The sequence below is a fragment of the Suncus etruscus genome, chromosome 17, assembly GCF_024139225.1.
Source record: "Suncus etruscus isolate mSunEtr1 chromosome 17, mSunEtr1.pri.cur, whole genome shotgun sequence".
NCBI classification, from domain to species: Eukaryota; Metazoa; Chordata; class Mammalia; order Eulipotyphla; family Soricidae; genus Suncus; species Suncus etruscus.
Window position 1 is genome coordinate 46,031,752 of NC_064864.1, and position 11,637 is coordinate 46,043,388.

The following is an 11,637-nucleotide window of genomic DNA, read 5'->3' on the forward strand; positions in this document are numbered from 1 at the left end:
TGGCAGGTCAGGATTAAGGTAAACCGAGGCAAAGGTGAAGATTGACAGTGTCCAGGGAAGTCCGGCCTGCCCCACCCTAGAATGAGGCAAGGAGGTGAAGGAGTAAGTGCAGGGTTGAAGGGGAGTGGGCGTGGCGAATATCGGGGCGTGGCCCAGGAATGGGCGGGGCCGGGCGAGTCTCGGTTCCGATTGGAGAAGCTCCAAGAGCAGGGCGGGGCCTCGCGCTGGGGGCTAGCAGCTGGCTGCTCCCGCGTTATAAACTGTCTGGGCACAGTGGCGAGCAAAGCTGCCCTGCATGCAGCACACGTGCCCGAACCGGCTTTCGTGCCTTAGCTCCCGGGTCCTACTTTCTGCACCGAGGTTCGCTGCATCCGTGGTCCCCTAACACGCCCAAGATTGCAAGCTCACGACCTCGACAACTGCAAAACGAAATGGCCATCCCCTTGAATATCACCCAAGAAATGGAGCTGCGGTACAAGCCCTACAAATTCGAGGAGCTCAAGACACTGAGTAACTACATGGATGAGTACTGGTGAGACCCGGGGCAGAAGGGCAGTGCCAGAGTCCAACTCTGAGGATGGCTACTGGGGGGACATTTGCCTGCGGTCATCTACTTAAAAGAGCTATTGAGCTACCCAGTACTCTCCAGTACTGTCCCCAGTACAGGGCTCCACGCCCTTGTGTCCAAGGCCTTGTCGTGTAAGCACCTTGAGTTTAGAACCAGGGAGGGAGGAAAGGGGAAGGAAAGAAGGAAAGAAACCAACCAATCTTTAGACCCAGCTCCGTCCTGTGTGCTACTTGAAGATAGTCAAGAGGATTTAGTCTTTTTATTTATTATTATTATTATTGTTATTATTATTACTATTGGTTTTGGGGCCACACCCAACGGCGCTCAGGGGTTACTGCAGGCTCGGGTTACAAATAAAATCCTGGAAAATCGAACCCAGGTCTGTCCCAGGTCGGATGCATGCAAGGCAAATGTCCTACCGCTGTGTTATCACTCCAGCCCCTTAGTTTCCCATTTATTTAGTTAGTTAGTTAGTTAGTTAGTTAGTTTTTCGGCCACACCCAGCGTTGCTCAGGAGTTACTCCTGGCTGTCTGTTCAGAAATAGCTCCTGGCAGGCACGGGGGACCATATGGGACACCAGGATTCGAACCAACCACCTTTTGTCCTGGATCGGCTGCTTGCAAGGCAAACACCGCTGTGCTATCTCTCCAGGCCCTAGTTTCCCTTTTAAATAAGAAAACTTGGAGCTGGAAAGATAGCTTAACATCACTAAGTAGTAATAAAAATTATCAGACTTTAACACCAAATCCAAAGCCAATGACAAAAGAATCGATACCCAATCTACAAGCTAGACACAGAGGGGACCACTTATTACTAGCAGCCCGGGGGGTAAGGGATATGGGATGCAAGCTGGGAACAGGGGGGGAGGACAACTTTGGTGATGGAAATCCCCTGATTTAATGTTAATATGTACCTAAAATATTACTGTGAAAGATATGTAATCCACTCTGGTCAAAATAATAATTATTGGTGCCGGAGAGATAGCATGGAAGTAAGGCATTTGCCTTAAATGTAAAAGTACAGTGGTTTGAATCCCGACATCCCAAATGGTCCCCTCAGCCTGCCAGTAGCGATTTCTGAGCGTAGAGCCAGGAGGAACCCCTGAGCGCTGCCGGGTGTGACCCAAAAACCAAAATAAATACATAAATAAATAAATAAATTATTATTAAAAATATTAAAAATAATAGTTTAACAGAGAAAATACATTGTATGCTGGAGGAATCTCAGACACTGCATGGTTTCCCAGCATTGAGCCAGGACTTGCCTCTGAGCAACCAAAGCCAAAATATAGTAAGAAAATGTAGGCCAAGTAGATTTCTCAGTGGCCAGCATCCCATGCCCTCCCAGCCCCTAGACTCCACTGAGGGTAAAATAGAACTTGGCCAGCAGAAGAGCCCATGTCTACCATGTGGGAGGCCCAGGCTTAGAAAACTGGTCTGGGGGCCGGAGAGATAGCATGGAGGTAAGGCGTTTGCCTTTCATGCAGGAGGTTATCGGTTCGAATCCTGGTGTCCCATATGGTCCCCCGTGCCTGCCAGGAGCAATTTCTGAGCCTGGAGCCAGGAATAACCCCTGAGCACTGCCGGGTGTGACCCAAAAACCAAAAAAAAAAAAAAAAAAGAAAACTGGTCTGCCTAGAGTTCCTCAGCTCATAAGTGGCACAGCTTTGACTTTGACTTTGGAAAAAGCCTGGGAAAAGCTTGGGAAAAGTGGGCATTTTTCTAACTGGACCCAGCCCTGAGCCAGCCCAATGTCTTCTGCCTGCCAGGGCTACTTCCTTCATCATAGTTCCCATTTACCTGCTGCTTATTTTTGTGGGAAAGACCTACATGAAGAACCGGAAGGGCTTCAACCTACAGAAGCCCCTCATCCTCTGGTCCTTTTCCCTGGCGGTCTTCAGGTAAGATGCCCACCCCCCCTCCTCCATGCCTACCTTTCCTATACCCTCGTTCTATTCCCAAAGCTTCCTAAAGACTCATTTTGCCAATTGCCCTTGCATGCCTCCTGTATCTCTCTTCCTATCTTTAGCTCAACTCCAGCTACCCCTAGTTCCCACACTCCTCTCTCTTCTTTCCCATAACCTGACAATCTGCTTTCTCCTCCTTCCTTCCTTCCTTCCTTCCTTCCTTCCTTCCTTCCTTCCTTCCTTCCTTCCTTCCTTCCTTCCTTCCTTCCTTCCTCCCTCCCTTCCTTCCTTCCTCCCTCCCTTCCTCCCTTCCTCCCTCCCTTCCTTCCTCCCTCCCTTCCTTCCTTCTTTCTCCCTCCCTTCCTTCTTTCTCCCTCCCTCTCCTTTCTCCCTTTCTCTTCTTTCTTTCTTTTTCTTTCTTTCTCTCTTTCTTCATTCTTTCTCTCTTTCTTCTTTCTTTCTTTCTTCTTCCTTCCTTTCTCCTTCCTCCCTTCCTTCCTCCCTTCCTCCCTTCTTTCTTACTTTCTTTCTTTTTCTTTCTTTCTTTCTTTCCTCCTCCTTCCTTCTCTCCCTTCCTTCTTTCTCCCTCCCTCTTTTCTCCTTTCCTATCCTTTCTTTCTTCTCCTCCTTCCTTCCTTCCTCTCTCCCTTCCTTCTCCCTCCCTCTCCTTTCTCCCTTTCTATCCTTCCTCCCTCTCCTTTCTCCCTTTCTATTCTTTCCGTTCCTTCCTTCCTTCCTTCCTTCCTTCCTTCCTTCCTTCCTTCCTTCCTTCCTTCCTTCCTTCCTTCCTTCCTTCCTTCCTTCCTTCCTTCCTTCCTTCCTTCCTTCCTTTACTTTCTCTCTTTTTTCTCTTTTCTCTCTCCTTCTCTCCCCCACCCCCACCCAGCTGTGCTCACTCAGGTCTGGGCTCTGCACTCAGGATCACTCCTAGAGGGCTCAGGGGAATCACATGTGGATTGAATCAGGGTCCGCCACATGCAAAGCAAGAGCCCTAGCCTCTTTTCTGTCTCTCTGGTACCAGTCATGTGTTCATGGAGTCTGGATTTGCAACAAAGTTTCTCACCATATAATACTGCCAGCTCCTAAAACCCTCTCCCAGGACACTTCAATAATTTCTCAGCTTCACCTTCTCATATTTCTCCCCCAACTTCTTCCATCATCTCCATGCTGCTACCCATCTCCTCCGAGGCATCTTTCCATCCCAAGAACCCCATTAACTAACTCAATTTTGAGTTTCTTTTGGTCGATGTTTGTTGGTGGCTGGCTATGTGCAAGACATGTGCTTTGCCCACTATTATATGGCCTTCTAACTCAGCTTTTAATCTTGTCCTCCATCCTTCTCTGGGCCTTCCTGAGTCCTCATCTACTCTGGATTAGTAGTTGGCTTAGTAACCCAACTGAGTCTCAGGATCTCAGAAACTGGGCTGTCCTCATGGAAGAGTGGGGAGGTAGAGGAGTGGCTGAGTACTTGAGAATGAACCTTACACCTGTTTATTCTGCTTCAGCATCATAGGGGCAGTCAGGATGTGGGGCTACATGAGCATCCTGTGGCACAACTACAACATGATGAACACCGTATGTTTCAGCATCTTCATCGATTCTACCACTGTAAAGTTCTGGTCATCCATCTTTGCTGTCAGCAAGATCGTTGAACTTGGTGAGTGGTGTGATTTTGCCTTTGTGGTACCCATGAGACTATATCTCTTCTCAGGGACCTCCTTTCTCTGCCCCTTGGAGAGTAAGAGCCTTGCTCAACCCTAGGTCCTAACAGTGCCTCTCCTCTAGGTCTCATGAGGCTTTGAGACTCAATCCCAAACATACCTCTTTCCACCCTAAAAATTGCTCGTACATGTCCTCATACCCACAGTGGAGGGTGGGCCCCAATGCTGGGTGGTATACCAGTGAAAACTCTTTATTCCCCAGGAGACACAGCCTTCATCATCCTACGCAAGCGGCCTCTCATCTTTGTGCACTGGTACCATCACAGCAGCGTGCTGATGTTCACCTTCTTCGGATATTATAAGAAGATGCCTGGAGGTGGCTGGTTCATGACCATAAACTTTGGGGTGCATGCCATCATGTACACATACTACACTCTGAAGGCATGCCACATAAACACCCCCAGGATCCTTCCCATACTCATCACCAGCCTGCAGATCCTGCAGATGGTAGCTGGACTTCTTGTGAGCATAATGGTTTACTTCTGGAGACAGGAAGATGGCTGCTCCACGACAGAGAATGAATTATTCTGGTCTGCCTTATTGTACATATCCTATTTCATCCTTTTTGCCAATTTCTTCATCCGAGCTTACATCATACCCAAAGACAAAGCCAAGATCAAGAGCCAGTGAAAGGTGGCAGAGAAATGAGAATTCTCCCACCATTTTTCTCATCCAGGGGCAGTGAGGGGGCTGAATTTGGGTTTGGAAGAATTATTTTGGTGCCTTCTCTGCATGGTTTCCTCATAGGATGGTTCCCCCCACAAGGTGTCAGGAAGTTATGACCGACAAGAAGGATATCTGGAACATGGATGTGTTCTAGTACTTCAATGCTTCTTTCTTTCACCTTTTTTTAAATGTGAAGGCCAAAAAGGTCCTGGGCTGGGCAGGTGGGTGGGGAATGACTGAAGTGGATCCACAGAGCTAAGTTATTTATATTTCTATCCAGAACTCTTCCCTCTTCTTGCTCTATTTTTTTAATTAAAGATATCAAAAGACTTGGTGCTGGAATGATAGTATAGTTTCTAAGGCATTTGCCTTGCAAGCAGACAACATGGTTCAATCCCTGGTGCCCCAGAATTTCCCCCAAGCATTGCTGGGAGTTATCCCTAAGGACAGAGTAAAGAATACCACTGCGAGTGGTCCAAAAATGATTTGGGGGCTGAAAGGAATTGTTTTAAGAGGAAGGGAGGTTCTGGGCACTGGGCTGAGGAACACAGGAGAAGCCTGAGGGTGTGTGGGAAGGTGAACACACACAGACACTCAATAAGAACCCTAGGCCAGCTAGACACTTAAGAAATGTCTGTTACAGACCAGAATTTTATTTCTGTAAAAGGCCCAACCCTCTCATTGGAACAGTGAGTAACAGTTGAAAAAAATAAAAAACAATAGAAACTTATGTAACACTAGAGGCTTCCTAAATTGTAGAATTGAGGGGCTGGAAAGATAATACAATGAGTAGGGTGCTTGCCTTGTACACCAGGGTTCTATCCCTGGCATCCCACACAGTCCCTCCAAGCACTTCCAGGGGGATAATTCCTAAGTGCAGAATCAGGACTAACCCCTGAGCATTACCCAAACAAACAAAAACTGAAGTAAATTAAAAAAAATGTACAACTGACCCCTGCTAGCAGTCTCTAAATCTAAGCTATCCTCCCTGAGACCACGAGGCGGCACTGCAATACCAGCTTTGGCTGAAGCCGCCTTGGCGCGCTTGTCACCGAGTCATTCCCCCAACTCGGGCCTCTGCACTCTGGGCATCCCCCCCACAACCCGGTCCCGGCTCCCCCAGCCTGGTACTGACAAGCGAGGGACCCTGGGACCCATAGAGTCCAACCCTCAGCGTTTTCCTAGCTATCCCCGCTCTCCTTGGGACGGACGTGAGAGTGACAGGGGCCACAGAGCCTTGGACATCAATGAGCCTTTGACAGATATTTGACATCTGTCAAAGATCTTCTACAGATGTTTATTTCATCTCGCTTTGCAAAGGAGGGCGGGGGAGTGTGGAGAAAGGCGGGCCGGACCACGGGGGAACTGGTCCCTGTTCCTGGCCGTCGTCCCAGGGGGCTGGCTAGCTTGGACTTGTGTGTCTAGAGTCCTGCGCACCCCAGGGGGGCAGTGGGTGCGGGGAAAGACCAGGCCGTCTCCCCGAGTTCGCTGATGATCTCCTCCAGCAGCCCCCCATGGGCATGGGGCACACCTCGTTCGGACCGTGGAGCCCAGCGATGCAGCCCGCCGGGTCGTGGATGCTCTCCGGCCCGAGGGATGATGCCGGCGGCTCTGCTGGCTCAGACGGGCCGCTCCACGGCGTACTGACACGGGCTGAGGTTGGCGGCCGGAGGCGGCCCGGGCACGGCCGGGTAGCTGAAAGAAGCGTGCTGCTTGGCCTTGAGCCGCAGGCTGGCCAGACTCGAGTTACATGGGTCCCGGTAGACGTAGGGGGAGGCGGCGGCGGCAGCGGCCGAGGCATAGGGGCACGACACGGTCCCGGAGGACACGGCGGCCGGAGCCAGCCCGGGGGGACCCCCGCCGAGCCCCTGCAGGGCCCCGGGACCGGGCACGGCGCCCGGCGCGGCGGCGGCGGCGGGCACCATGGAGGCGGCGATGGAGCTGGGCGGCGAGAAGACGGGCTGCGAGGCCAGCGGCCCCACGTTGACCGAGTTGAAGGCGAACGGGAAGGTCTTGGCGGCGAGCGGCGGGCCGAGCGCTTTGGGCGGCCAGTTGCCGTACGAGTAGCCGGGGTACACCTCCTCGTAGGGCGGCACCAGCCCCCCGAGCGGCGCCGCGAAGCCCCCTTTGCACAGCTCGGCCTGCTGGCTGCGCTCGCGTTTGCGCCACTTGGCCCGGCGGTTCTTGAACCACACCTGCGGCACGGGAGACACGACACGGGGCAGGCGGGCGGGTCAGGGCAAGGGGCCGCCCGGCTCAGCGGACCCCAGACCCGGCTTCCCTCTCCAGCCCCGGGGAACGGGAGTGCGGGGTCCTGGCGCGCAGCAGGAGGCCGAGAGCAGAAGCAGGGGGATGCACACGCGAGTCTGGTTTTGGGGTTGAGGAGGAGTGGGGAGCAAAGGAAGGGACAGCCGGTAGAGACCGAAGTTCATTAAGGTCAGTGGCAAGGCTCTCTCCCTCCCTCTCTCCTCTCCTTTCTTTCCTCTTTTCTCTCCCTCCCACTCGTCTCTCCCTCTCTCCTTTTCTCTCTCCCTCTCTTCATCTCTTTCTCTCCATCTCTCTCCCTGCCTCTCTCCATCTCCCTCTCTTTCCCTGTCTTCCTGTCTTTCCCTCCCTTTCTCTCCTCCCTCTCACTCTCTCTCCCTCTCCCTTCTCTCTCCCACACTCTTTCTTCTCCTTCTGCTGTTCATTTTCTCTTGCTCTTCTCCTTACTTTGCACCCATATATCTGGGAGGCCCAGTAGAAACAGTCTAATAATTTGGTACTCAGAAAATGAAAAAATAACCCCTGAGCACCGCCGGGTGTGGCCCCCCCAAAACAAAACAAAACAAAACAAAACAAAAAACAAACAAAAAAAGAACAAGAAGGAGGAGGAGGGGAGGAGGTGGGGGAGTAGAAGGATGAAGAACAAAGAGGAGGAGAGGAAGAAGGAGGAGGAGGAAGAAAGAAGAAGAAAGAAGAAAAGGAGAAGAGAAGAAAAGAAGAAAAAAGAAAAAGAAGGAGGAGGAGGGGGAGGAGGTGGGGAGGAGGATGATGGACAAAGAGGAGGAAGTGAAGAGAGAGGAAGGAGGAAGAAGAAGAAGAAGAAGAAGAAGAAGAAGAAGAAGAGGAGGAGGAGGAGGAGGAGGAGGAGGAGGAGGAGGAGGAGGAGGAGGAGTCAGACAGAAAGGTCGGTGGCAAGAAGACCGACTGCGGGACCATGCCCACGGGGCTCCGAGGTGGGCGCACGCAGGCCGCTGGCCAAGCTCCCCGGTAGGTAGGAGGCGAGGGCTTCGTCCTGCTGGGGTGCTCCCGCACGTACCCGCACGCGGGCCTCGGTGAGGTTGGTCCACACGGCGATCTCCTCGCGCGTGCTCATGTCGGGGTAGCGGTTCCTCTGGAAGGTCGCCTCCAGCTCCTGGAGCTGCTGGCTGGTGAAGTGCGTGCGCTGCCGCCGCTGCTTCTTCTTCAGCGAGCCGTCTTCGGGGGAACCGCCGGGCAGCGAAGCCGAGGCCTTCTCCGAGTCTGGGGGCAGAGGGAGGTGATGGGGCGCCCCGGGTGGACCTGATCCCCTCCACCGCCCGCTCACTCGCACCCAAGGATGCTGCTGCTGATCCCGGCTCCCACCCCGCCTAGGGACCCCTTTGCCCACCAGGGGGCGCGCTCACCACTGTGCTCCTGGCCCTTGCAGCCGTGTTCCGGCAGAGGAGGGTGGGGCGTGCCCGCGTCCGACAGCGAGAGGGCCGGGCTCCGGGCCTCCGCCTCGCTCAGCAGGCCGAACTCCATGGAGCGTGGCCTCTGGGGGGAGAGAAAGCACAGACTAAGTTAGCAAGTTTCACAGATTGTTCGTCTTTTGCCAGGGTTTCCTCAGAAATAACCTTTTCTTAATCAGCCACTGATACGACTTCCCTTTGGGTGGGGTGTTAAAAGACAGAAAGGGGAAAGAGCAGTCTAAGGGGCAAAGATATGGACTTGGAGGGTCCTGCTTTTATGTGTTTGTTTGGGGGTTAACCCTGGAAATGCTCAGGGGTTACTCCTGGTTCTGCTACTCAGGGATCATTCCTGGTGGTATTCTGGTGAGGATATGGGATGCTGGGGAACCAACCTGGTTGGTTAGCCATGTGCAGGCAAACGCCCTGACGTTGCACTCTAGTCCTGACCCTGTACTTGGAGGTTTTTGCACACTGGTTTGTTCATTGCTACATATCTAGAACTCTTGTGTTCTCATAGTGACTGAATTAATGAAAACCACACAATTGCATATTGTATACCAAATACCATATGCTCCAAACTTTCGTTGCCTCTTTCTTACATAAGTGTCCAGTATAGACTCAGAGAAACCCCTTGCCCAATCATGACTGACATACAAGCTGGGCTTCTGTTATTCATGCTCCTCTCTACAGATTTGATTTTGATCAGGTCTGATATGTGTCCCTTTAGGCTAATCAATGTGATCATCACGATTATCTTTATTCATAATTACTTCCACATGCCTTTCCTTCATTATCTCCCCTCTCTCTACCAGAATGAATCACCCTTTCAGGTGAGGAAAATGAATCTTGAAGTAACCTGATGAAGGTCACAGATCAGAATCAGGGCTGTAAGAGTTCAACATAAGGGGCCGGGCGGTGGCGCTGGAGCTAAGGTGCCTGCCTTGCCTGCGCACGGACCGCGGTTCGATCCCCCGGCGTCCCATATGGTCCCCCAAGAAGCCAGGAGCAACTTCTGAGCGCATAGCCAGGAGTAACCCCTGAGCGTCACAGGGTGTGGCCCAAAAACCAAAAAAAAAAAAAAAGAGTTCAACATAAATACTTTTTCTTCATTTGCTTTTTCATATTGTGTTCTTTGGAAACTCCTTCTAGAATTGGAACTCTTCAGGGACAGAACTCAAGTTTGAACTTAACCCTGTTAGATTTATTTTGTTCATCACAGAGGTCTCATTTGAGGAAGGTTATATGTGAAAATTAAGTTTGAGAACAGGAATTCAAGTTTTTACCATGGGGCTGACGTGATAGTACAGCAGGTAAGGGGTTTGCCTTGTAAGCAGCTGACCCTGGTTTGATTTCTGGCATCCCTTATGGTCTTCTGAGCACCTCTAAGAGTGATCTCTGAATGCAGAGCCAGGGGTAACCCCTGAATATTTCCAAGTTTGAACAAAAAACCAAAAACAATCCCTGTCACTGCATATGGTCCCCTGAGTATTGCTAGGGTTTACTCTTGAGCAGGGAGCTAGGAATAATCTTGAACACTAGTAAGAGTGTCCCCCCCAAAATTGCCATCAGGAGATAGCTCAACAGGCTAAGCATGTGATTTACATGTGGGAGGCCCAGGATCAATTTTCTGGAACCATATGGTTTCCTAAGCTGCTGGGAATGGCCCCTGAGCTAGGAGTAACTTTTGAATACCACTGGATGTTGCACTGAAACAAGACCCTAACATTGCAAATCATCTTAGTCTATATATTTCTTTTTGTTTGTTTTTGTTTTTGCTTTTGTTTTTTGTTTTTGGCCACACCTGCAACACTCAGGGGTTCTTCCTGGCTCGGTGCTCAGAAATCCCTTCTGGCTCAGGGGACAATATGGGATGCCGGGGATCAAACCCGCATCCATCCTGGGTCAGCTGTGTGCAAGGCAAATGCCTTGCTACTGTGCTACCACTTCGGTTCCCTTATATTTCTTTCTTGATCCAGACAAACATCATATTTCACCATTCATAGGAGCAAACAAGGAGCCCCTTTGCATGCCATTCATATACTTCAGCTCTTTGAGCTACTTCCTTGGCCCTACACATGGATTCCTTTTTATTTATTGTTGGATTGATTGGTTTTTGGGCTACACCTGGAGGTGCTCAAGGATTACTCCTGGCTCTGTGCTCAGAAATTACTCTTGGCAGGCTAGGAAGACCATATGGGAAGCTGGGGATCAAATCCAGGTCGGCCGCGTGTAAGGCAAATGCACTACCCACTGTTCTATCACTCCAGCCCCTAGACATGGCTTCCTTAAAGTTGCCTAGCTCAGGATTTCCTGATCTCACAGCAGCCCCCCGTCCCAGCTTTGCTGCTGATTGGCCCAATCCCCTGGTGGGTCCCAGAAAGGGCATCCACGGAGATCTGAGTCAAGAATTCCAGGTGCCTCTTTTTTTTTTTTTTTTTTTGGTTTTTTGGGCCACACCCGGTAACGCTCAGGGGTTACTCCTGGCTATGTGCTCAGAAGTTGCTCCTGGCTTGGGGGACCATATGGGACACCGGGGGATCGAACCGCGGTCCGTCCAAGGCTAGCGCAGGCAAGGCAGGCACCTTACCTTTAGCGCCACCGCCCGGCCCTCTTTTTTATTTTTTTCTTTTGGTTTTGGGTCACACTGGTAGCGCTCAAGGGTTACTCCTGACTCTGTACTCAGCAATCACTCCTGGTGATGCTTGGGGGGACCATATGTGATGCCAGGGCAGGAATGGAGAACAGGATTTTTACCCTCACTCAAAATGGCAAAATGCAGTATGTGTTTAATATATTATTGTTAAAATTATATGCTTTTGTGTGTTTGTCTGTTTTGGCAGGTCACTGCGTGGTGTGGCTCTCTGACTCTCACAGTTTAAAATTTTGGCTCTTTGTGTCGAACTTGTTCGCCACCCCTGTGCCAGGGATTGAACCCAGATGGCTGAGAGCAAGGCAAGTATCCTATCTACCGTAATATCTCTCCAGTCCCTCGTTTTTATTTTTTAATTTTTAATTATATATTTATTTATTTATTTTTGTTTTGGGGCCATACTCAGCAGTGCTCAGAAATCACCCCAGCAAGC

The 11,637-nt window shown here is 51.0% G+C and overlaps 2 protein-coding genes across 2 annotated transcripts; one reads left to right on the forward strand and one right to left on the reverse strand.

Annotated features, from left to right (window-relative positions):
- Positions 1-431: 431 nt before the first annotated feature.
- Positions 432-4,826, forward strand: ELOVL3 (ELOVL fatty acid elongase 3). The gene is made up of 4 exons (XM_049764341.1): positions 432-532; positions 2,338-2,469; positions 3,981-4,132; positions 4,399-4,826. The coding sequence occupies exons 1-4, from the start codon at positions 432-434 to the stop codon at positions 4,824-4,826; spliced, it is 813 nt and encodes a 270-aa protein (XP_049620298.1).
- Positions 4,827-6,481: 1,655 nt separating this feature from the next.
- On the reverse strand, positions 6,482-8,627 carry PITX3 (paired like homeodomain 3). The gene is made up of 3 exons (XM_049764329.1): positions 8,510-8,627; positions 8,164-8,366; positions 6,482-7,057 (listed from the first exon to the last, which is right to left on the reverse strand). The coding sequence occupies exons 1-3, from the start codon at positions 8,625-8,627 to the stop codon at positions 6,482-6,484; spliced, it is 897 nt and encodes a 298-aa protein (XP_049620286.1).
- Positions 8,628-11,637: the final 3,010 nt, after the last annotated feature.